General features: G+C 42.2%; 2 protein-coding genes and 1 pseudogene across 3 annotated transcripts; all 3 read left to right on the top strand.

Annotated features, from left to right (window-relative positions):
- Positions 1-51: 51 nt before the first annotated feature.
- Positions 52-7,502, top strand: LOC306776545 (vitamin D3 hydroxylase-associated protein-like; annotated as a pseudogene). Its single transcript has 15 exons — positions 52-267; positions 1,193-1,306; positions 1,596-1,736; positions 2,141-2,274; positions 2,399-2,605; positions 2,720-2,760; positions 2,848-2,972; positions 4,375-4,500; positions 4,602-4,699; positions 5,012-5,111; positions 5,294-5,337; positions 5,425-5,464; positions 5,550-5,660; positions 5,933-6,078; positions 7,092-7,502. The product of its transcript is annotated as a vitamin D3 hydroxylase-associated protein-like (transcript).
- Positions 7,503-8,136: 634 nt separating this feature from the next.
- Positions 8,137-15,248, top strand: LOC306776546 (vitamin D3 hydroxylase-associated protein-like; the record flags this gene model as incomplete). Its single annotated transcript, XM_079267257.1, has 15 exons — positions 8,137-8,352; positions 9,286-9,399; positions 9,689-9,829; positions 10,231-10,364; positions 10,489-10,695; positions 10,811-10,851; positions 10,939-11,063; positions 12,465-12,590; positions 12,693-12,790; positions 13,110-13,209; positions 13,392-13,435; positions 13,523-13,562; positions 13,648-13,756; positions 14,031-14,176; positions 14,798-15,248. The coding sequence occupies 15 exons, from the start codon at positions 8,137-8,139 to the stop codon at positions 14,918-14,920; spliced, it is 1,764 nt and encodes a 587-aa protein (XP_079123383.1). The 3' UTR covers positions 14,921-15,248.
- Positions 15,249-15,832: 584 nt separating this feature from the next.
- Positions 15,833-23,167, top strand: LOC306776353 (vitamin D3 hydroxylase-associated protein-like). Its single transcript, XM_079267016.1, has 15 exons — positions 15,833-16,058; positions 16,998-17,111; positions 17,401-17,541; positions 17,943-18,076; positions 18,201-18,407; positions 18,522-18,562; positions 18,650-18,774; positions 19,721-19,846; positions 19,948-20,045; positions 20,355-20,454; positions 20,637-20,680; positions 20,768-20,807; positions 20,893-21,001; positions 21,279-21,424; positions 22,125-23,167. The coding sequence occupies exons 1-15, from the start codon at positions 15,843-15,845 to the stop codon at positions 22,245-22,247; spliced, it is 1,764 nt and encodes a 587-aa protein (XP_079123142.1). The 5' UTR covers positions 15,833-15,842; the 3' UTR covers positions 22,248-23,167.
- The last annotated feature ends 666 nt before the right edge of the window (positions 23,168-23,833 follow it).

The raw sequence follows: 23,833 nt of genomic DNA on the forward strand, positions 1-23,833 counted from the left end.
TTAGTTTTAGCTTCAGTTCGCCGACTGATCATTGTCGAAGACACACAAATCATGGAGAACTTGAAACAGTTTCTGCGGGAAATGAAGCTTGACAACTGGACAGCGGTACTGCTGACGGGTGCGGCGTGCGGGGCTGGAGCTCTGGTGCTGCTGGTGCAGAAGGTCTGCAGACACCAAGAGGTGAAGGACAAGATCCAGAGAGCCAGAAACCGGAGAGCCGACAGCCTGCAGCGAGCCGAGCAGGCGGTGCTGCAGTACAAGACGTCGGTGAGAGTTGGGACAATTGTTTGGATGGTGTAGCGCTAGACATTCCTGCAGCTATCTACGTTGTTGCAGTCACCAAAGTGGTTAGCTAGTAGCTCCGAGTAGCTAGCATTCACGGGAGAAAAATAACAGACCGCCATTGTTTCTTTGGTCTGGGAACACACTCGCGACCGTTTATTATGCACAACAGCACCCCAGTGCACACATCCTCCCACGTGACATCACTGCACAGGCCACTCAGCATGGCTTTGCTACCCATATAAGGAATATGCTCAACAGATGGGAAGTTATAATACACTTTTAAAGAACGTCCTTTTAATTCAGACCTATACGTTCATCAGTGTTTGGCGTGAATGACAAATGACTTCATTTGTTGTCAACACGCTTGTGAGCTTTGGGGAATGTTATTATGCGCATCTGCCATATCTTCTCATGACATTTGTTTTTTATTTGACATAGCAGGTGGCGCTCACCAATACTATTTAGCTTTTAATAGATGATGCTTTGCTATTCTTGTTGTAATACTTGCTGGTCTGGTCATTATTGGTGATACAAGTTATCAGTTTCGTCACTTGTTCAATTCATCCTGCCACATTTATACATTTTTACTAAGTGTTTAACTGAAGAAAAAAAAGAACGAAGACATATAACACAAAATAAACAAAATTCTTAAAAAAAATCCACATTTCCACGGTTTTGTCCACATTTCCTTTTGTTTCCTTTTGGATTCTACACCGTTTTGAGATTTGACTCCTGTCACTCTTTCCATTTTATCGAAATAGTATTTGTTGCTTCCGTGTTTTTCATCTGTGCAGAACTTTCAGCTAATTTTGAAAAATAATTATTGTGTGTGTGAATTCATTTCCCACACATTTGTTACTGTGTATGTAATTGTGTGTGTGTGTGCGTGTGTGTGTGTGTCCTCCAGCATCCAGGGACCGACGCTGCTCTCATCTTGGCGATGTCTCTGTCTGAGTTGACAAATAACCTGCAGGAAGGCTTGCTGAGCCCCGAGGACGTGTTTTACTCCTACATGGAAAAGGTTCAAACCCAAATAACACCAATCATTATTCACATACCATCGCAGAACAATCATGTACATAAAGATATAAAGAGCAGTGTTATAATTGACGGTTCTCATGACAGAAATTAATTAATCATTAACCCTACAAACTGTACAAAGGGATTTACGTCTCATAGTTACCAAGTAAATATTGATCCACTTGCTTGCACATTGCTTACTTGATTTTCATGTTCTACAAAACCGGCTTTTGGAGGAAAGACATTCATACGAACCCGTCTCTGCTGTTTTTTTGTTTCTTTTCCCACAGACTCTGGATGTAAACAAAGATCTGAACTGCTGCACAGGGATCTTGCTGGAGAGCTTTGATCAGCTGAAAACTGTTGCTCCCAAGAAGGAAAGCCTCTTGTATGGAGTTCCAGTTAGCATCAAAGAAAACTACGCATACAAGGTATTTAGTAGTTGTTTTCATGCCTGCACTTTTAGGTCGATGGATAGAAACATTTTTTGGATCCTGAAGGGTAAATTTGTTTACATGTTAGCATTATGTGCGCCTCTAGAACACAGATACATTTACATCAACATAAATACATTTCAATCAGGAGAGACAAGTGAATAAGGAAAAGAAAATTGTGTGTTACAACAGATGATGTGATATTCAAGTCTTGATAGAAAGTATTTGGCCTTAATCGAGGGGTGTCATCCCCGAGCACCAGCAAGATAAATGAAATGTGTGGTGTGTTGAGAAAATTTGATAGCAGTTCTGGACATGTTGTTCTGGTTTGGGACAGACGGACTGGTTTATGTATTTACTTCACCTGTGTTTATTTATTACCTGTGTTTATTTAACACCAGAATCATGACTCTACTTGCGGCGTCATCGTTAATCTGGACCGGCCGGCCCAGAAGGACAGCGTGATAGTGGAAGTTCTGAAGAGACAAGGAGCTATTCCCTTTGTGAAAACCAACTTGCCCCAAGCCCTGTTAAAGTAAATCATCAAACGAGCTATCGCCAAGATGCGCTGCGACGTAATAGAGTGCGCAATTAAATTAGTTTTTGCATGTCGTGATAGTCGTTGCTTATCTGTTGTTTTTGTATTGTTTATTTCTTAGTTACAACTGCGGTAACCCCATCTATGGGCAGACCGTGAACCCCCACAACCTCCAGAAGACCTCCGGAGGCTCCTCCGGTGGGGAGGGGGCCCTCATCGGGGGAGGAGGCTCCGTGCTTGGTTTCGGCAGTGATTTGGGGGGAAGCATCCGCATTCCCGCTTCATTTTGTGGGATCTGTGGCTTAAAGCCAACAGCGGGTCGGTTAAGGTGAGCGTCTTCCGCTTCAGTCAGTAATTTGGGTAATCACTGCACAGTCACAACATTTTGTGCTACATTTTAATTGCTTTGTTTAAGATGATGTATTTTTTTGTGTCTTGTCAGTACAGTGGGTTTGAGTCCCATTTATCGAGGGCAGAAATCGGGTAAGTTACAGGTGTATCATCGTTGCCTACTTACTTCATGTGATGTCTGAAAAACTTGGTTAACTCATTTGTTTCCCATGAAATTAGTGTCGTCGTCTCCCGGACCCATGGCGAGGGACGTGGACAGTCTGGCTCTGGGTATGCAGGCGCTGCTCTGTGACCACATGTTTTCTTTGGACCCCACTGTTCCACCCGTTCCTTTCAATATGCAGGTCTGTCCACTACAAATAAAACCTAAATGTTTTCAGAGGGATAATGCACCAGGCTGTGTCCTGTAGCTGTTTCTGAGCCAAGAAAAAGTCTGGCACATAACCGTCTGTAAAATGGCAAATTGTTGCTTTTACACGTTGGTAGGACGTTAGAAATTGACAAAGCCAAGCAAGCTGCTTTTTAATCCCTATGCTAACTAGCTCCTGGCTTCAGCTACATATTTACCATTTGCACACAATTAAGAGAAATATCAATCTTCTCATCTCTCTCGTGGCAAGAAAGCAAATAAGTGTATTTCCCAAAAGATCAAATGTAAAAACAGGAATGATCAAATATAGACATAAATAGGAGAATCTAAGTAAATTGGTACAAGCATATCTTGATCAAATCACAAAAGTATTGCTGCAGAGATATCCTGGTCTACACATATTGTACAGCCTGAAGAGAACATGTTTTTTCCCCACCATAATCATTTGAATATTATTTTAAATGAAAGTGTGAATAATGACGTAAAAATGATCATTCCCTCAAAGGGTAAAATTGTTATATATCAGTCAAAGTAATCGCAATTAGATATTTGTTTTTCAAAATCGTTGAAGCCCCAGCCCTGACCTCAACCCCAGCAAACACGTTGAGGAACCTTATCACAAACCTAATCGCTAATGTTCATGTGGCTGAATGGGAACAAGTCAATGCAGAGAGGTTCAAAGGTCTTGAGGAAAATCTCCCCAGAAAGGTGGAGGCTGCTCTTGTACTAAGCTAGGCCTAACACGGATCACTTTATGGATGTACAGTGGCGACTTTGAGATCATAGATGCATTTCCTTTTTGACAGCTGTCACCTTATTATACCAGTTTTCTGTTTACTATCTAGCTACCGGAGAAGTTTGTGTGCTTCATAATGTTGTCTCATCTTACAAAGAGTGAGGAAAGGGAAATGGTCAAAACTCCACTTTTTTACAGCCTGTTTGCAAAATGTTCACTATAATGAGTTGGATTTACCTACACAATGTGCCGGGGCAACATAAAGGCACATTATTATCCATGTTTGTATTGATTTTCATCATGATTTAAAAAAATTAAAATCAGCAAACAAAGTGCTGAATTTGTGGACACGCTAACCCTAACAAATTGGATTTAAAAGGACCATGAGCAGATAAACCTCAGGCTCATTTAAGCTCACAAAGTTAACCTATCGTTCATTGTCAGTAGCAGTTCACCCATTCCTTTACCGTGCCTTAATTAACCTAGTTAAGGTGAACCAAGTTAAAGTCTTAAAATAGACAAAAAAAGCTTCCTTTGAACAAAATTGACTCGTTATGGACCAAAAATGAAACTACTTATGCGTGTTTCCACTCAGATGTCCCCCTACTGATCTGACCGAATGAAAATGTCTCGTCCTCAGATATACCAGAGCTCCAAACCGCTCAGGATCGGTTACCTAGAAAACGACGGCTACACACAACCGTCTCCAAGCATGGCCCGAGGCATCAGAGAGGTCAAAGCTCTGTTAGAGCAAGCAGGGCACACTGTAAGACACGCACTCTATGATCTACGGCCACATACAATATGTGATGTGAGCTTTTGTTTTTAATACAGTTACTATTTTCCCTCTGTTTTTTGGGCCTGTAGTTGGTGCCCTACAGCCATCTGAAGATCGATTACGCTGTACATGAACTTTTCATAAAGGGTGTCCTAGCAGACGGAGCCACCAGCCTTCTTCAAAAACTGTGAGTTGAAGTTCTTTAAGATGCCAGTCATTTAATCAGTGTAGTCATTATTAACAACCTAATTAATTAGATAATTGTGTGTAATTGAAGTGAAAAATGATCACAGTCATCTCAAATACTTGTGACAAGGCGGTCGTGTAATAATTGCGAGAGGCCTCGTGAAGCCGCGGGAACACTTAGTTTATTAAATGTGTACAAAATGTCTGATCTCCGGCACCACGTACTTTGAGTGAAATGTTTTGACCATATTATACCCACTTTGAACAGAGTGTTCTGCTGTGTGCCAATGATCCCTTATTGTTTCTATTTTAGGGAGGGGGGCCCTTTGGACCCCTGTCTCAGACCACAGGTTATGCCGTACTATCTTCCTACGTGGTTGAAGAAAACTCTCTCATTCCTCCTCAAGCCCGTGGTGAGTTCCCTCCTTCTGTGACAGACATGCATAAATACAGACGAAAGAAAATATAATCCTTCCTCAGCGAGTACGATATTGATTTGAATATTTCCTTGGCAGTTATTTGACAAAACAGTTGCTGTGTGATTTAACACTTATTGTTTATGTTACACACATGACTTATGTCTTGTCTTTGGCAGTCTCCTCGTGGCTCTGCAGCCTTTAAGTCAATCTGTGGAGTTGGGTGAGAAAGTAATTCTGATTTTGTTGCTCACACGTTGCATGCAATGCACAAACATACTGATTCCTTCTGTGCCTTGTTTGTTTTTAGATCTGTTCCGGAGCTGTGGAAGCAGCACGCTGCTGTCGAGGTACTGTTAGTTGTCAGCTCACGATGCTTACGCGTGAACTAGTGCATCCGTTGGGGACATTGAATTCTCTTGTGTTTTTCATAAGGACTACATTCAGGAAACGATAGCAGAGTGGAGAAGACTCAACATCGACGTGCTGCTGTGCCCGGTGATCGGACCAGCCTTCAACTTCTTTACCTGCTGCAAGTTTTCCTTTGTGGTTACCTGAACAGTTTGTGATACCTGATACGTGAATGATTTGAGAGAAGTCTGAGATATAATAGTGTCATTCATCTATTCATCCGTTTCCGATATTTTATTAGTATTGGTTAGAGATGTTTTGTCTTGGCTGATAGTTTCAAATTGTGGATGGCTATAATTACCAAAGAGCTAGGGAGCAGTCTGCCTGCATCATACTCACGATTAGTGTACAGATCAGTACCCAGTGTGAGACGCTGAACAACCTGTTGCTATTCTCTGTCCGTCCAGGTGTTGTCCCTTACTCAGCGCTTTACAATCTCCTCACCTTTCCCGCCGGCGTTGTTCCTGTTTCCACGGTGACGGCAGAGGATGAGGAGGAACTCAGGCACTATAAGGGCTTTCATCAGGACCACTGGGACGAGCTGTTCAAACAGGTAAGAAACATGCGTCAGCGAGAGATCCCTGATACCAAATGATGTAATACGGTAGTTTGTATAATACGGCCCTAAAAAAATACGATCATTGGGAAACTTTCTGTTTTCTGGAAGCTGTTATGTGTTTCAGACACACGATCATTTTGACCTTATTTTCTCAGTTCCCCTCCAACTTGAACCCCCCCCCCAAGCAAATGGCACTGTCTAGAGCCAGTGTTTGATTTGTCCATTCTGGGTTACGGTATTCAATTTCTGCCAATAAATCCCCCTAAATGTTACACACCATTCCTTCAATCCTACAGCCATGGACAGATAGTGAGTAAAGGGCCTCATGCCACCCTTCTGGCCCCGCCCCTGAACTTCAGTCTCTCTTACAACAGTATTTATTTATTTTTCAGTTTATTTATTTTTCAGGGACAATGCACACTAATCAACAGTTACACTGTAAGTGAGCCAGAGAGGCTAATTTCCATCTGCTGTCCCTGGCCAGATGTTTCAAGGCAGCCTAAAATAACAAAATCTCAAATTGAAACGGAGTTAAAATTCATAGAGAAACAGACAGCAACATATAGACAAAACCGAAACACAGCAAAAGAAAAGTGTACGACATTAAAGCAGAGCAGACATAACAGGTTTCAGCATGCGTCACGCAGAACAGACCCACCTACAGGACAAGCACATGTAACACTGAAGCACTTCACATACACATAAAAAAAAATGGGAAAATAGCAACACTGATCAAGACAAATGCACATATAGGCAAAACAAGCAGGCAGGACAGACAGCACATCAATGCTGGCACACCTGATTGGCAACAAGCAATTTCTTGAAGTTATGCTTGAATGTTTGGTAGGTGTTTTGTGTGCGTATGTGTGGTGGCACAGCATTCCACGAGTGAGCTGCCTTCACAGAGAATGTAGATTTACTGAACGAGCTTGACCTTTGGTGGAGAAGACTGTGGTGCTTGTGGTTTGCTGACTGTTGACTGACTGGCTGTTGTGTTTGTGTTTAAGGCTGTCACTGGAGGCGAGGGTCTGCCCGTGGCGGTGCAGTGCGTCGCCCTGCCGTGGCAGGATGAGCTCTGCCTGCGCTTCATGAAGGAGGTGGAACAACTGGTGAAACAGAGCAGAAAGTAAAAGCCTGGAGGCCACAGGTGGGGCTGCTAACTCCAGGGGCTTAAAGATGAATACGCTTTGAATACACTCAGTGAATGTGAACACACTAACAACTAGCCAGTCTCGAGCATAATACCTGTTAACGGCATAAAAATAAAATGTGAGTTACAGTCAACACAAACTAAGATGGCACTAGAAAACGTAGTTGAGTGTTCTTTAAATTCTTGTTTTTTTGTAGCCATAACACAGATTTAATACAGTTTATCTTTGAAACTGTTAAATGTAATATTCCTCTGAACTGATTGGGAAGGTTCACTCCTTCTTTGTTTGATTCTTTCATTAAAAAACATCAATTAACATATTGTTTCATCTGTATTGTATGTCGTCATATTGTGATTAAAATGCAATCGATCAAAGTGTTGCCGTCTGTCGGTGAAACAGGGCCAGTTGTCTTGCGTCTGGTTAGACTTTGTAGCCTGACCTCAAGATGAACTCCAGAAGCGTCTTAAACTTTACTGTCAAATAAAATGTGAAACGAGTGACTGAATAAAGTGTGGCCTGTAAACCTACTCACCCCTGACTTTAAAAAAAAAAGGGATTTATAAAAAATGAAGAGATGAATCCTCCTGCATACACTGGTCTGCCAGCTGAGGAATTTTGAGCATTTTAGAATTATTTTCTTGATTATTCCTTTATTGTATTGTTTAGATAAAATGTCTCACTTGAAGCAGCACTGGCGCCCTCTGCCTTGCAACTGACAACATCTCGAACTCTAAACCTTCAATCCGGGTTCCTCCCGGTGGGTAATTTGAGGGAATTGATCACCAATTAACCAATAAACCGCACCCATTTGTTAACTTTATCGCGCTGATGATTTAAAAGCTCTAGCCTGTTAGTTTTAGCTTCAGTTCGCCGACTGATCATTGTCGAAGACACACAAATCATGGAGAACTTGAAACAGTTTCTGCGGGAAATGAAGCTTGACAACTGGACAGCGGCACTGCTGACGGGTGCGGCGTGCGGGGCTGGAGCTCTGGTGCTGCTGGTGCAGAAGGTCTGCAGACACCAAGAGGTGAAGGACAAGATCCAGAGAGCCAGAAACCGGAGAGCCGACAGCCTGCAGCGAGCCGAGCAGGCGGTGCTGCAGTACAAGACGTCGGTGAGAGTTGGGACAATTGTTTGGATGGTGTAGCGCTAGACATTCCTGCAGCTATCTACGTTGTTGCAGTCACCAAAGTGGTTAGCTAGTAGCTCCGAGTAGCTGGCATTCACGGGAGAAAAATAACAGACCGCCATTGTTTCTTTGGTCTGGGAACACACTCGCGACCGTTTATTATGCACATGCGCACAACAGCACCCCAGTGCACACATCCTCCCACGTGACATCACTGCACAGGCCACTCAGCATGGCTTTGCTACCCATATAAGGAATATGCTCAACAGATGGGAAGTTATAATACACTTTTAAAGAACGTCCTTTTAATTCAGACCTATACGTTCATCAGTGTTTGGCGTGAATGACAAATGACTTAATTTGTTGTCAACACGCTTGTGAGCTTTGGGGAATGTTATTATGCGCATCTGCCATATCTTCTCATGACATTTGTTTTTTATTTGACATAGCAGGTGGCGCTCACCAATACTATTTAGCTTTTAATAGATGATGCTTTGCTATTCTTGTTGTAATACTTGCTGGTCTGGTCATTATTGGTGATACAAGTTATCAGTTTCGTCACTTGTTCAATTCATCCTGCCACATTTATACATTTTTACTAAGTGTTTAACTGAAGAAAAAAAAGAACGAAGACATATAACACAAAAGAAACAAAATTCTTTAAAAAAATCCACATTTCCACGGTTTTGTCCACATTTACTTTTGTTTCCTTTTGGATTTTACACCGTTTTGAGATTTGACTCCTGTCACTCTTTCCATTTTATCGAAATAGTATTTGTTGCTTCCGTGTTTTTCATCTGTGCAGAACTTTCAGCTCATTTTGAAAAATAATTATTGCGTGTGTGAATTCATTTCCCACACATTTGTTACTGTGTATGTAATTGTGTGTGTGTGTGTGTGTGTGTGTGTGTCCTCCAGCATCCAGGGACCGACGCTGCTCTCATCTTGGCGATGTCTCTGTCTGAGTTGACAAATAACCTGCAGGAAGGCTTGCTGAGCCCCGAGGACGTGTTTTACTCCTACATGGAAAAGGTTCAAACCCAAATAATACCAATCATTATTCACATACCATCGCAGAACAATCATGTACATAAAGATATAAAGAGCAGTGTTATAATTGACGGTTCTCATGACAGAAATGAATTAATCATTAACCCTACAAACTGTACAAAGGGACTTACGTCTCATAGTTACCAAGTAAATGTTGATCCACTTGCTTACACATTGCTTACTTGATTTTCATGTTCTACAAAACCGGCTTTTGGAGGAAAGACATTCATACGAACCCGTCTCTGCTGTTTTTTTGTTTCTTTTCCCACAGACTCTGGATGTAAACAAAGATCTGAACTGCTGCACAGGGATCTTGCTGGAGAGCTTTGATCAGCTGAAAACTGTTGCTCCCAAGAAGGAAAGCCTCTTGTATGGAGTTCCAGTTAGCATCAAAGAAAACTATGCATACAAGGTATTTAGTAGTTGTTTTCATGCCTGCACTTTTAGGTCGATGGATAGAAACATTTTTTGGATCCTGAAGGGTAAATTTGTTTACATATTAGCATTATGTGCGCCTCTAGAACACAGATACATTTACATCAACATAAATACATTTCAATCAGGAGAGACAAGTGAATAAGGAAAAGAAAATTGTGTGATACAACAGATGATGTGATATTCAAGTCTTGATAGAAAGTATTTGGCCTTAATCGAGGGGTGTCATCCCCGAGCACCAGCAAGATAAATGAAATGTGTGGTGTGTTGAGAAAATTTGATAGCAGTTCTGGACATGTTCTGGTTTGGGACAGACGGACTGGTTTATGTATTTACTTCACCTGTGTTTATTTATTACCTGTGTTTATTTAACACCAGAATCATGACTCTACTTGCGGCGTCATCGTTAATCTGGACCGGCCGGCCCAGAAGGACAGCGTGATAGTGGAAGTTCTGAAGAGACAAGGAGCTATTCCCTTTGTGAAAACCAACTTGCCCCAAGCCCTGTTAAAGTAAATCATCAAACGAGCTATCGCCAAGATGCGCTGCGACGTAATAGAGTGCGCAATTAAATTAGTTTTTGCATGTCGTGATAGTCGTTGCTTATCTGTTGTTTTTGTATTGTTTATTTCTTAGTTACGACTGCGGTAACCCCATCTATGGGCAGACCGTGAACCCCCACAACCTCCAGAAGACCTCCGGAGGCTCCTCCGGTGGGGAGGGGGCCCTCATCGGGGGAGGAGGCTCCGTGCTTGGTTTCGGTAGTGATGTGGGGGGAAGCATCCGCATTCCCGCTTCATTTTGTGGGATCTGTGGCTTAAAGCCAACAGCGGGTCGGTTAAGGTGAGCGTCTTCCGCTTCAGTCAGTAATTTGGGTAATCACTGCACAGTCACAACATTTTGTGCTACATTTTAATTGCTTTGTTTAAGATGATGTATTTTTTTTGTGTCTTGTCAGTACAGTGGGTTTGAGTCCCATTTATCGAGGGCAGAAATCGGGTAAGTTACAGGTGTATCATCGTTGCCTACTTACTTCATGTGATGTCTGAAAAACTTGGTTAACTCATTTGTTTCCCATGAAATTAGTGTCGTCGTCTCCCGGACCCATGGCGAGGGACGTGGACAGTCTGGCTCTGGGTATGCAGGCGCTGCTCTGTGACCACATGTTTTCTTTGGACCCCACTGTTCCACCCGTTCCTTTCAATATGCAGGTCTGTCCACTACAAATAAAACCTAAATGTTTTCAGAGGGATAATGCACCAGGCTGTGTCCTGTAGCTGTTTCTGAGCCAAGAAAAAGTCTGGCACATAACCGTCTGTAAAATGGCAAATTGTTGCTTTTACACGTTGGTAGGACGTTACAAATTGACAAAGCCAAGCAAGCTGCTTTTTAATCCCTATGCTAACTAGCTCCTGGCTTCAGCTACATATTTACCATTTGCACACAATTAAGAGAAATATCAATCTTCTCATCTCTCTCGTGGCAAGAAAGCAAATAAGTGTATTTCCCAAAAGATCAAATGTAAAAACAGGAATGATCAAATATAGACATAAATAGGAGAATCTAAGTAAATTGGTACAAGCATATCTTGATCAAATCACAAAAGTATTGCTGCAGAGATATCCTGGTCTACACATATTGTACAGCCTGAAGAGAACATGTTTTTTCCCCACCATAATCATTTGAATATTATTTTAAATGAAAGTGTGAATAATGACGTAAAAATGATCATTCCCTCAAAGGGTAAAATTGTTATATATCAGTCAAAGTAATCGCAATTAGATATTTGTTTTTCAAAATCGTTCAGCCGCAGCCCTGACCTCAACCCCAGCAAACACGTTGAGGAACCTTATCACAAACCTAATCGCTAATGTTCATGTGGCTGAATGGGAACAAGTCAATGCAGAGAGGTTCAAAGGTCTTGAGGAAAATCTCCCCAGAAAGGTGGAGGCTGCTCTTGTACTAAGCTAGGCCTAACACGGATCACTTTATGGATGTACAGTGGCGACTTTGAGATCATAGATGCATTTCCTTTTTGACAGCTGTCGCCTTAATATACCAGTTTTCTGTTTACTTTCTAGCTACCGGAGAAGTTTGTGTGCTTCATAATGGTGTCTCATCTTACAAAGAGTGAGGAAAGGGAAATGGTCAAAACTCCACTTTTTTACAGCCTGTTTGCAAAATGTTCACTATAATGAGTTGGATTTACCTACACAATGTGCCGGGGCAACATAAAGGCACATTATTATCCATGTTTGTATTGATTTTCATCATGATTTAAAAAAAATAAAAATCAGCAAACAAAGTGCTGAATTTGTGGACACGCTGACCCTAACAAATTGGATTTAAAGGACCATGAGCAGATAAACCTCAGGCTCATTTAAGCTCACAAAGTTAACCTATCGTTCATTGTCAGTAGCAGTTCACCCATTCCTTTACCGTGCCTTAATTAACCTAGTTAAGGTGAACCAAGTTAAAGTCTTAAAATAGACAAAAAAAGCTTCCTTTGCACAAAATTGACTCGTTATGGACCAAAAATGAAACTACTTATGCGTGTTTCCACTCAGATGTCCCCCTACTGATCTGACCGAATGAAAATGTCTCGTCCTCAGATATACCAGAGCTCCAAACCGCTCAGGATCGGTTACCTAGAAAACGACGGCTACACACAACCGTCTCCAAGCATGGCCCGAGGCATCAGAGAGGTCAAAGCTCTGTTAGAGCAAGCAGGGCACACTGTAAGACACGCACTCTATGATCTACGGCCACATACAATATGTGATGTGAGCTTTTGTTTTTAATACAGTTACTATTTTCCCCTCTGTTTTTTGGGCCTGTAGTTGGTGCCCTACAGCCCTCTGAAGATCGATTACGCTGTACATGAACTTCTCATAAAGGGTGTCCTAGCAGACGGAGCCACCAGCCTTCTTCAAAAACTGTGAGTTGAAGTTCTTTAAGATGCCAGTCATTTAATCAGTGTAGTCATTGTTAACAACCTAATTAATTAGATAATTGTGTGTAATTGAAGTGAAAAATGATCACAGTCATCTCAAATACTTGTGACAAGGCGGTCGTGTAATAATTGCGAGAGGCCTCGTGAAGCCGCGGGAACACTTAGTTTATTAAATGTGTACAAAATGTCTAATGTCTGATCTCCGGCACCACGTACTTTGAGTGAAATGTTTTGACCATATTATACTCACTTTGAACAGAGTGTTCTGCTGTGTGCCAATGATCCCTTATTGTTTCTATTTTAGGGAGGGGGGCCCTTTGGACCCCTGTCTCGGACCACAGGTTATGCCGTACTATCTTCCTACGTGGTTGAAGAAAACTCTCTCATTCCTCCTCAAGCCCGTGGTGAGTTCCCTCCTTCTGTGACAGACATGCATAAATACGGACGAAAGAAAATATAATCCTTCCTCAGCGAGTACGATATTGATTTGAATATTTCCTTGGCAGTTATTTGATAAAACAGTTTCTGTGTGATTTAACACTTATTGTTTATGTTACACACATGACTTATGTCTTGTCTTTGGCAGTCTCCTCGTGGCTCTGCAGCCTTTAAGTCAATCTGTGGAGTTGGGTGAGAAAGTAATTCTGAATTTGTTGCTCACACGTTGCATGCAATGCACAAACATACTGATTCCTTCTGTCCCTTGTTTGTTTTTAGATCTGTTCCGGAGCTGTGGAAGCAGCACGCTGCTGTCGAGGTACTGTTAGTTGTCAGCTCACGATGCTTACGCGTGAACGAGTGCATCCGTTGGGGACATTGAATTCTCTTGTGTTTTTCATAAGGACTACATTCAGGAAACGATAGCAGAGTGGAGAAGACTCAACATCGACGTGCTGCTGTGCCCGGTGATCGGACCAGCCTTCAACTTCTTTTACTGCTGCAAGCTTGCCAGTACGGTGACCTGAACAGTTTGTGATACCTGATACGTGAATGATTTGAGAGAAGTCTGAGATATAATAGTGTCATTCATCTATCCATCCGTTTCCGATATTTTATTAGAATTCGTTAGAGATGTTTTGTCTTGGCTGATAGTTTCAAATTGTGGATGGCTGTAATTACCAAAGAGCTAGGGAGCAGTCTGCCTGCATCATACTCACGATTAGTGTACAGATCAGTACCCAGTGTGAGACGCTGAACAACCTGTTGCTATTCTCTGTCCGTCCAGCTGTTATCCCTTACACGATGCTTTACAATCTCCTCACCTTTCCCGCCGGCGTTGTTCCTGTTTCCACGGTGACGGCAGAGGATGAGGAGGAACTCAGGCACTATAAGGGCTTTCATCAGGACCACTGGGACGAGCTGTTCAAACAGGTAAGAAATACGCGTCAGCGAGAGATCCCTGATACCAAATGATGTAATACGGTAGTTTGTATAATACGGCCCTAAAAAAATACGATCATTGGGAAACTTTCTGTTTTGTTTTCTGGAAGCTGTTCTGTGTTTCAGACAGACGATCATTATGGCACTGTCTAGAGCCAGTGTTTGATTTGTCCATTCTGGGCTACGGTATTCCATTTCTGCCAATAAATCCCCCTAAATGTTACACACTATTCCTTCAATAACACATTTGCATAAACATTTCAGCTTGTCAGCTTTATATGTCTTTAAAGTAAAGTAGAGCTCAAGACTCACATATTCTTCTTGGCAATTGAAAACTGTAGATTATTTTCCAGTGTTGTGAATTAATGGCGATAAAAAACTTTAGATATTCAAATTTGAAATTGTTTCAGCAGATTGCTGCTGTTTGTAGCATCCTACAGCCATGGACAGATAGTGAGTAAAGGGCCTCATGCCACCCTTCTGGCCCCGCCCCTGAACTTCAGTCTCTCTTATAACAGTAGTTCCACAGCTGGTCAGCAGGTGGAGGCAGAAGACTGTGGTGCTTGTGGTTTGCTGGCTGTTGACTGACTGGCTGTTGTGTTTGTGTTTAAGGCTGTCACTGGAGGCGAGGGTCTGCCCGTGGCGGTGCAGTGCGTCGCCCTGCCGTGGCAGGATGAGCTCTGCCTGCGCTTCATGAAGGAGGTGGAACAACTGGTGAAACAGAGCAGAAAGTAAAAGCCTGGAGGCCACAGGTGGGGCTGCTAACTCCAGGGGCTTAAAGATGAATACGCTTTGAATACACTCAGTGAATGTGAACACACTAACAACTAGCCAGTCTCGAGCATAATACCTGTTAACGGCATAAAAATAAAATGTGAGTTACAGTCAACACAAACTAAGATGGCACTAGAAAACGTAGTTGAGTGTTCTTTAAATTCTTGTTTTTTTGTAGCCATAACACAGATTTAATACAGTTTATCTTTGAAACTGTTAAATGTAATATTCCTCTGAACTGATTGGGAAGGTTCACTCCTTCTTTGTTTGATTCTTTCATTAAAAAACATCAATTAACATATTGTTTCATCTGTATTGTATGTCGTCATATTGTGATTAAAATGCAATCGATCAAAGTGTTGCCGTCTGTCGGTGAAACAGGGCCAGTTGTCTTGCGTCTGGTTAGACTTCGTAGCCTGACCTCAAGATGAACTCCAGAAGCGTCTTAAACTTTACTGTCAAATAAAATGTGAAACGAGTGACTGAATAAAGTGTGGCCTGTAAACCTACTCACCCCTGACTTTAAAAAAAAAAGGGATTTATAAAAAATGAAGAGCTGAATCCTCCTGCGTACACTGGTCTGCCAGCTGAGGAATTTTGAGCATTTTAGAATAATTTTCTTGATTATTCCTTTATTGTATTGTTCAGATAAAATGTCTCACTTGAAGCAGCAGTGGCGCCCTCTGCCTTGCAACTGACAACATCTCGAACTCTAAACCTTCAATCCGGGTTCCTCCCGGTCGGTAATTTGAGGGAACTGATGACCAATAAACCAATAAACCGCACCCATTTATTGACTTTGTCGCGCTGATGATTTAAAAGCTCTAGCCTGTTTGTTTTAGCTTCAGTTCGCCGACTGATAATTGTCGAAGACACACAAATCATGGAGAACGTGAAACAGTTTCTGCGGGAAATGAAGCTTGACAACTGGACAGCGGCACTGCTGACGGGTGCGGCGTGCGGGGCTGGAGCTCTGGTGCTGCTGGTGCAGAAGGTCTGCAGACACCAAGAGGTGAAGGACAAGATCCAGAGAGCCAGAAACCGGAGAGCCGACAGCCTGCAGCGAGCCGAGCAGGCGGTGCTGCAGTACAAGACGTCGGTGAGAGTTGGGACAATTGTTTGGATGGTGTAGCGCTAGACATTCCTGCAGCTATCTACGTTGTTGCAGTCACCAAAGTGGTTAGCTAGTAGCTCCGAGTAGCTGACATTCACGGGAGAAAAATAACAGACCGCCATTGTTTCTTTGGTCTGGGAACACACTCGCGACCGTTTATTATGCACATGCGCACAACAGCACCCCAGTGCACACATCCTCCCACGTGATATCACTGCACAGGCCACTCAGCATGGCTTTGCTACCCATATAAGGAATATGCTCAACAGATGGGAAGTTATAATACACTTTTAAAGAACGTCCTTTTAATTCAGACCTATACGTTCATCAGTGTTTGACGTGAATGACAAATGACTTAATTTGTTGTCAACACGCTTGTGAGCTTTGGGGAATGTTATTATGCGCATCTGCCATATCTTCTCATGACATTTGTTTTTTATTTGACATAGCAGGTGGCGCTCACCAATACTATTTAGCTTTTAATAGATGATGCTTTGCTATTCTTGTTGTAATACTTGCTGGTCTGGTCATTATTGGTGATACAAGTTATCAGTTTCGTCACTTGTTCAATTCATCCTGCCACATTTATACATTTTTACTAAGTGTTTAACTGAAGAAAAAAAAGAACGAAGACATATAACACAAAAGAAACAAAATTCTTAAAAAAAATCCACATTTCCACGGTTTTGTCCACATTTACTTTTGTTTCCTTTTGGATTTTACACCGTTTTGAGATTTGACTCCTGTCACTCTTTCCATTTTATCGAAATAGTATTTGTTGCTTCCGTGTTTTTCATCTGTGCAGAACTTTCAGCTGATTTTGAAAAATAATTATTGCGTATGTGAATTCATTTCCCACACATTTGTTACTGTGTATGTAATTGTGTGTGTGTGCGTGTAACTGTGTGTGTGTGTGTCCTCCAGCATCCAGGGACCGACGCTGCTCTCATCTTGGCGATGTCTCTGTCTGAGTTGACAAATAACCTGCAGGAAGGCTTGCTGAGCCCCGAGGACGTGTTTTACTCCTACATGGAAAAGGTTCAAACCCAAATAACACCAATCATTATTCACATACCATCGCAGAACAATCATGTACACACAGACATAAAGAGCAGTGTTATAATTGACGGTTCTCATGACAGAAATGAATTAATCATTAACCCTACAAACTGTACAAAGGGACTTACGTCTCATAGTTACCAAGTAAATGTTGATCCACTTGCTTGCACATTGCTTACTTGATTTTCATGTTCTACAAAACCGGCTTTTGGAGGAAAGACATTCATACGAACCCGTCTCTGCTGTTTTTTTGTTTCTTTTCCCACAGACTCTGGATGTAAACAAAGATCTGAACTGCTGCACAGGGATCTTGCTGGAGAGCTTTGATCAGCTGAAAACTGTTGCTCCCAAGAAGGAAAGCCTCTTGTATGGAGTTCCAGTTAGCATCAAAGAAAACTACGCATACAAGGTATTTAGTAGTTGTTTTCATGCCTGCACTTTTAGGTCGATGGATAGAAACATTTTTTGGATCCTGAAGGGTAAATTTGTTTACATGTTAGCATTATGTGCGCCTCTAGAACACAGATACATTTACATCAACATAAATACATTTCAATCAGGAGAGACAAGTGAATAAGGAAAAGAAAATTGTGTGTTACAACAGATGATGTGATATTCAAGTCTTGATAGAAAGTATTTGGCCTTAATCGAGGGGTGTCATCCCCGAGCACCAGCAAGATAAATGAAATGTATGGTGTGTTGAGAAAATTTGATAGCAGTTCTGGACATGTTCTGGTTTGGGACAGACGGACTGGTTTATGTATTTACTTCACCTGTGTTTATTTATTACCTGTGTTTATTTAACACCAGAATCATGACTCTACTTGCGGCGTCATCGTTAATCTGGACCGGCCGGCCCAGAAGGACAGCGTGATAGTGGAAGTTCTGAAGAGACAAGGAGCTATTCCCTTTGTGAAAACCAACTTGCCCCAAGCCCTGTTAAAGTAAATCATCAAACGCGCTATCGCCAAGATGCGCTGCGACGTAATAGAGTGCGCAATTAAATTAGTTTTTGCATGTCGTGATAGTCGTTGCTTATCTGTTGTTTTTGTATTGTTTATTTCTTAGTTACGACTGCGGTAACCCCATCTATGGGCAGACCGTGAACCCCCACAACCTCCAGAAGACCTCCGGAGGCTCCTCCGGTGGGGAGGGGGCCCTCATCGGGGGAGGAGGCTCCGTGCTTGGTTTCGGCAGTGATGCGGGGGGAAGCATCCGCATTCCCGCTTCATTTTGTGGGATCTGTGGCTTAAAGCCAACAGCGGGTCGGTTAAGGTGAGCGTCTTCCGCTTCAGTCAGTAATTTGGGTAATCACTGCACAGTCACAACATTTTGTGCTACATTTTAATTGCTTTGTTTAAGATGATGTATTTTTTTGTGTCTTGTCAGTACAGTGGGTTTGAGTCCCATTTATCGAGGGCAGAAATCGGGTAAGTTACAGGTGTATCATCGTTGCCTACTTACTTCATGTGATGTCTGAAAAACTTGGTTAACTCATTTGTTTCCCATGAAATTAGTGTCGTCGTCTCCCGGACCCATGGCGAGGGACGTGGACAGTCTGGCTCTGGGTATGCAGGCGCTGCTCTGTGACCACATGTTTTCTTTGGACCCCACTGTTCCACCCGTTCCTTTCAATATGCAGGTCTGTCCACTACAAATAAAACCTAAATGTTTTCAGAGGGATTATGCACCAGGCTGTGTCCTGTAGCTGTTTCTGAGCCAAGAAAAAGTCTGGCACATAACCGTCTGTAAAATGGCAAATTGTTGCTTTTACACGTTGGTAGGACGTTAGAAATTGACAAAGCCAAGCAAGCTGCTTTTTAATCCCTATGCTAACTAGCTCCTGGCTTCAGCTACATATTTACCATTTGCACACAATTAAGAGAAATATCAATCTTCTCATCTCTCTCGTGGCAAGAAAGCAAATAAGTGTATTTCCCAAAAGATCAAATGTAAAAACAGGAATGATCAAATATAGACATGAAAAGCAGAATCTAAGTAAATTGGTACAAGCATATCTTGATCAAATCATAGCACAGCAGTGTTGCACAAACAAGTGTTATCATGCATGTCTTCATGATTATAATTAATAAGCTAAAGAAAATATGTTTTTTAAAGGTATTAATGAAGGGGGAACATATCAAATACAGATCATTATTAGTGGGAAACTATTCCACAATTTAGAGCCAACAACAGAAATGCTTGATCACCTTTGGTTTTGGCTGCGTGGAGTGGAGAGCAGTGATTGGTTATCAGATCTGAGGGGTCGGGAGGTGGAATAAAAGCAGTGGCGGGCCGTGCATTTTATACCTGGGCCTTCACTGCTGTCCTGCAGCTGAAACACCACCTAATAATCTCATTGTCATTAGCTGAGGTTATTTGTTTCTAGGGGTGTAACGATACACGTATTCGTATTACGCCGTTGGGTACGAGGCTTGCGAACCGAATAATATGTTTGAATCATACGAGTGCATTAAAGAAGCTTAAATTGTGGTAAATAACGGGCTTTGTGACCTATGTGACTTATGCGTGTTTCCACTCAGATGTCCCCCTACTGATCTGACCAAATGAAAATGTCTCGTCCTCAGATATACCAGAGCTCCAAACCGCTCAGGATCGGTTACCTAGAAAACGACGGCTACACACAACCGTCTCCAAGCATGGCCCGAGGCATCAGAGAGGTCAAAGCTCTGTTAGAGCAAGCAGGGCACACTGTAAGACACGCACTCTATGATCTACGGCCACATACAATATGTGATGTGAGCTTTTGTTTTTAATACAGTTACTATTTTCCCTCTGTTTTTTGGGCCTGTAGTTGGTGCCCTACAGCCCTCTGAAGATCGATTACGCTGTATATGAACTTCTCATGAAGGGTGTCCTAGCAGACGGAGCCACCAGCCTTCTTCAAAAACTGTGAGTTGAAGTTCTTTAAGATGCCAGTCATTTAATCAGTGTAGTCATTGTTAACAACCTAATTAATTAGATAATTGTGTGTAATTGAAGTGAAAAATTATCACAGTCATCTCAAATACTTGTGACAAGGCGGTCGTGTAATAATTGCGAGAAGCCGCGGGAACACTTAGTTTATTAAATGTGTACAAAATGTCTAATGTCTGATCTCCGGCACCACGTACTTTGAGTGAAATGTTTTGACCATATTATACTCACTTTGAACAGAGTGTTCTGCTGTGTGCCAATGATCCCTTATTGTTTCTATTTTAGGGAGGGGGGCCCTTTGGACCCCTGTATCAGACCACAGGTTATGCCGTACTATCTTCCTACGTGGTTGAAGAAAACTCTCTCATTCCTCCTCAAGCCCGTGGTGAGTTCCCTCCTTCTGTGACAGACATGCATAAATACGGACGAAAGAAAATATAATCCTTCCTCAGCGAGTACGATATTGATTTGAATATTTCCTTGGCAGTTATTTGATAAAACAGTTTCTGTGTGATTTAACACTTATTGTTTATGTTACACACATGACTTATGTCTTGTCTTTGGCAGTCTCCTCGTGGCTCTGCAGCCTTTAAGTCAATCTGTGGAGTTGGGTGAGAAAGTAATTCAGATTTTGTTGCTCACACGTTGCATGCAATGCACAAACATACTGATTCCTTCTGTCCCTTGTTTGTTTTTAGATCTGTTCCGGAGCTGTGGAAGCAGCACGCTGCTGTCGAGGTACTGTTAGTTGTCAGCTCACGATGCTTACGCGTGAACGAGTGCATCCGTTGGGGACATTGAATTCTCTTGTGTTTTTCATAAGGACTACATTCAGGAAACGATAGCAGAGTGGAGAAGACTCAACATCGACGTGCTGCTGTGCCCGGTGATCGGACCAGCCTTCAACTTCTTTTACTGCTGCAAGCTTGCCAGTACGGTGACCTGAACAGTTTGTGATACCTGATACGTGAATGATTTGAGAGAAGTCTGAGATATAATAGTGTCATTTATCTATCCATCCGTTTCCGATATTTTATTAGTATTGGTTAGAGATGTTTTGTCTTGGCTGATAGTTTCTGCAAATTGTGGATGGCTGTAATTACCAAAGAGCTAGGGAGCAGTCTGCCTGCAGCATACTCACGATTAGTGTACAGATCAGTACCCAGTGTGAGACGCTGAACAACCTGTTGCTATTCTCTGTCCGTCCAGGTGTTCTCCCTTACACGATGCTTTACAATCTCCTCACCTTTCCCGCCGGCGTTGTTCCTGTTTCCATGGTGACGGCAGAGGATGAGGAGGAACTCAGGCACTATAAGGGCTTTCATCAGGACCACTGGGACGAGCTGTTCAAACAGGTAAGAAACACGCGTCAGCGAGAGATCCCTGATACCAAATGATGTAATACGGTAGTTTGTATAATACGGCCCTAAAAAAATACGATCATTGGGAAACTTTCTGTTTTGTTTTCTGGAAGCTGTTCTGTGTTTCAGACACACGATCATTATGGCACTGTCTAGAGCCAGTGTTTGATTTGTCCATTCTGGGCTACGGTATTCCATTTCTGCTAATAAATCCCCCTAAATGTTACACACTATTCCTTCAACAACACATTTGTGTTTACTGGCGGTGTCTCATTCATTTACATTCACCAAAACAAAGTCCACATTGTTGAACACACGGGGGCAGAAAAAAGCATAAACATTTCAGCTTGTCAGCTTTATATGTCTTTAAAGTAAAGTAGAGCTCAAGACTCACATATTCTTCTTGGCAATTGTAAACTGTAGATTATTTTTCAGTGTTGTGAATTAATGGCGATAAAAAACTTTAGATATTCAAATTTGAAATTGTTTCAGCAGATTGCTGCTGTTTGTAGCATCCTACAGCCATGGACAGATAGTGAGTAAAGGGCCTCATGCCACCCTTCTGGCCCCGCCCCTGAACTTCAGTCTCTCTTATAACAGTAGTTCCACAGCTGGGCAGCAGGTGGAGGCAGAAGACTGTGGTGCTTGTGGTTTGCTGACTGTTGACTGACTGGCTGTTGTGTTTGTGTTTAAGGCTGTCACTGGAGGCGAGGGTCTGCCCGTGGCGGTGCAGTGCGTCGCCCTGCCGTGGCAGGATGAGCTCTGCCTGCGCTTCATGAAGGAGGTGGAACAACTGGTGAAACAGAGCAGAAAGTAAAAGCCTGGAGGCCACAGGTGGGGCTGCTAACTCCAGGGGCTTAAAGATGAATACGCTTTGAATACACTCAGTGAATGTGAACACACTAACAACTAGCCAGTCTCGAGCATAATACCTGTTAACGGCATAAAAATAAAATGTGAGTTACAGTCAACACAAACTAAGATGGCACTTGAAAACGTTGTTGAGTGTTCTTTAAATTCTTGTTTTTTTGTAGCCATAACACAGATTTAATACAGTTTATCTTTGAAACTGTTAAATGTAATATTCCTCTGAACTGATTGGGAAGGTTCACTCCTTCTTTGTTTGATTCTTTCATTAAAAAACATCAATTAACATATTGTTTCATCTGTATTGTACATGTAACATAAACTTAACATTTTGATAAATGTGCTGTTTTATAATCAAGAGTCTAACTGACGTTGCCATGATAAGATGATCATTATGTTGTTGTTTTTAAATGAAATGCAGCGTCCTGTTTGGACATTGGAAGGTGTGAAATATGCCACGTCCTTGTTTTGTTTTTCCACCGCTGACTTTGTTTAATATTTCATGCAATATAGTGTGAACATGAAACTACATGCTTGAGAAGAAATTCAATTCACATCATTGTTTAGCAAAGAGGCACCGCAAGCACGCACGGAAAATAAATGAGGATTTACAATGAATACAGAAAGTAATGTTGTCTCCTAAATCGTGATTGTCTCTTTAGAAGAGCAGCTTTCTGTGATATGACACAATACGGGGGTTCATTTAGACTCTGTGGCCAGTCCGTTATCGGCGGTTTGCTTTTCACATGCGGACCAAGAATGAAATAAAGTCAATCATTTCTCAGAGGAACCGCTGCTGTTATTTGTTTCCACAACAGAAATGTGGAAATTTGTTGGTAGAAGTCACCAAGTCGTGATCGTGCCTCATCAGGACGCCTTTTGTGATGTACCATTTTGAGTTGATATTTACAGCTTTTAAAACCTGAACTGTTAACTCGTTGTCGTCGTTGAATATTTCCCGAACTGACTTTATAAAGTGTGTTGCAACTTCAAGGCATCCAGCAGCTGTGAGGGCACACAATCTCTTTCTTTACCTTCCATATCTTCATCTTCAACCTCTCCCGCTCCATCACTGTGCCAGAGATGAGCGCAGATCATTTTCATTCCTATTGTGAGCGATTGTTGCACTGATGCCTTAACAGGAAGCAGAAAAGAGATAAAGGAGACCAATGACACATGGCGACTCCATCTACAAGGCCAGCGCACCATGTCGTCATATTGTGATTACCCCGTGCTATTGTAAATATGTGTTTCTGTTGGGTTTACATAAATTTACATATGTTTTAAAACTCTCCTGGGATGGGAAACCATTAGGGACAATGTTAGTGTTTTCCATTACAATCGCCCACGTTTGCACTGCTGTCTCATTGAATGGAAATGGCCGTGTGCATGCGGTAGAGGAAGGAGGGCACATTAGGCGAGGAGGGGAGCTGGAATTGAGAGGTTGTTCTTAGCATTATCTGTGGCACATAGAGAGAGAGAGTGTGTGGCTCTCGCTGTGCCACTCAGTCAGGGAGCATTAAGCTTTAAGAGGCA

Source organism: Melanostigma gelatinosum (assembly GCF_949748355.1).
Source record: "Melanostigma gelatinosum genome assembly, chromosome: 4".
In the NCBI taxonomy this organism is placed as follows: domain Eukaryota; kingdom Metazoa; phylum Chordata; class Actinopteri; order Perciformes; family Zoarcidae; genus Melanostigma; species Melanostigma gelatinosum.

Coding starts and splice junctions, on each gene's coding strand:
- LOC306776353 (XM_079267016.1), top strand. CDS start 15,843: ATGGAGAACGTGAAACAGTTTCTGCGGGAAATGAAGCTTGACAACTGG. Junction 17,112..17,400: donor TTTACTCCTACATGGAAAAG/GTTCAAACCCAA, acceptor CTTTTCCCACAG/ACTCTGGATGTAAACAAAGA. Junction 18,775..19,720: donor CCGTTCCTTTCAATATGCAG/GTCTGTCCACTA, acceptor TCTCGTCCTCAG/ATATACCAGAGCTCCAAACC.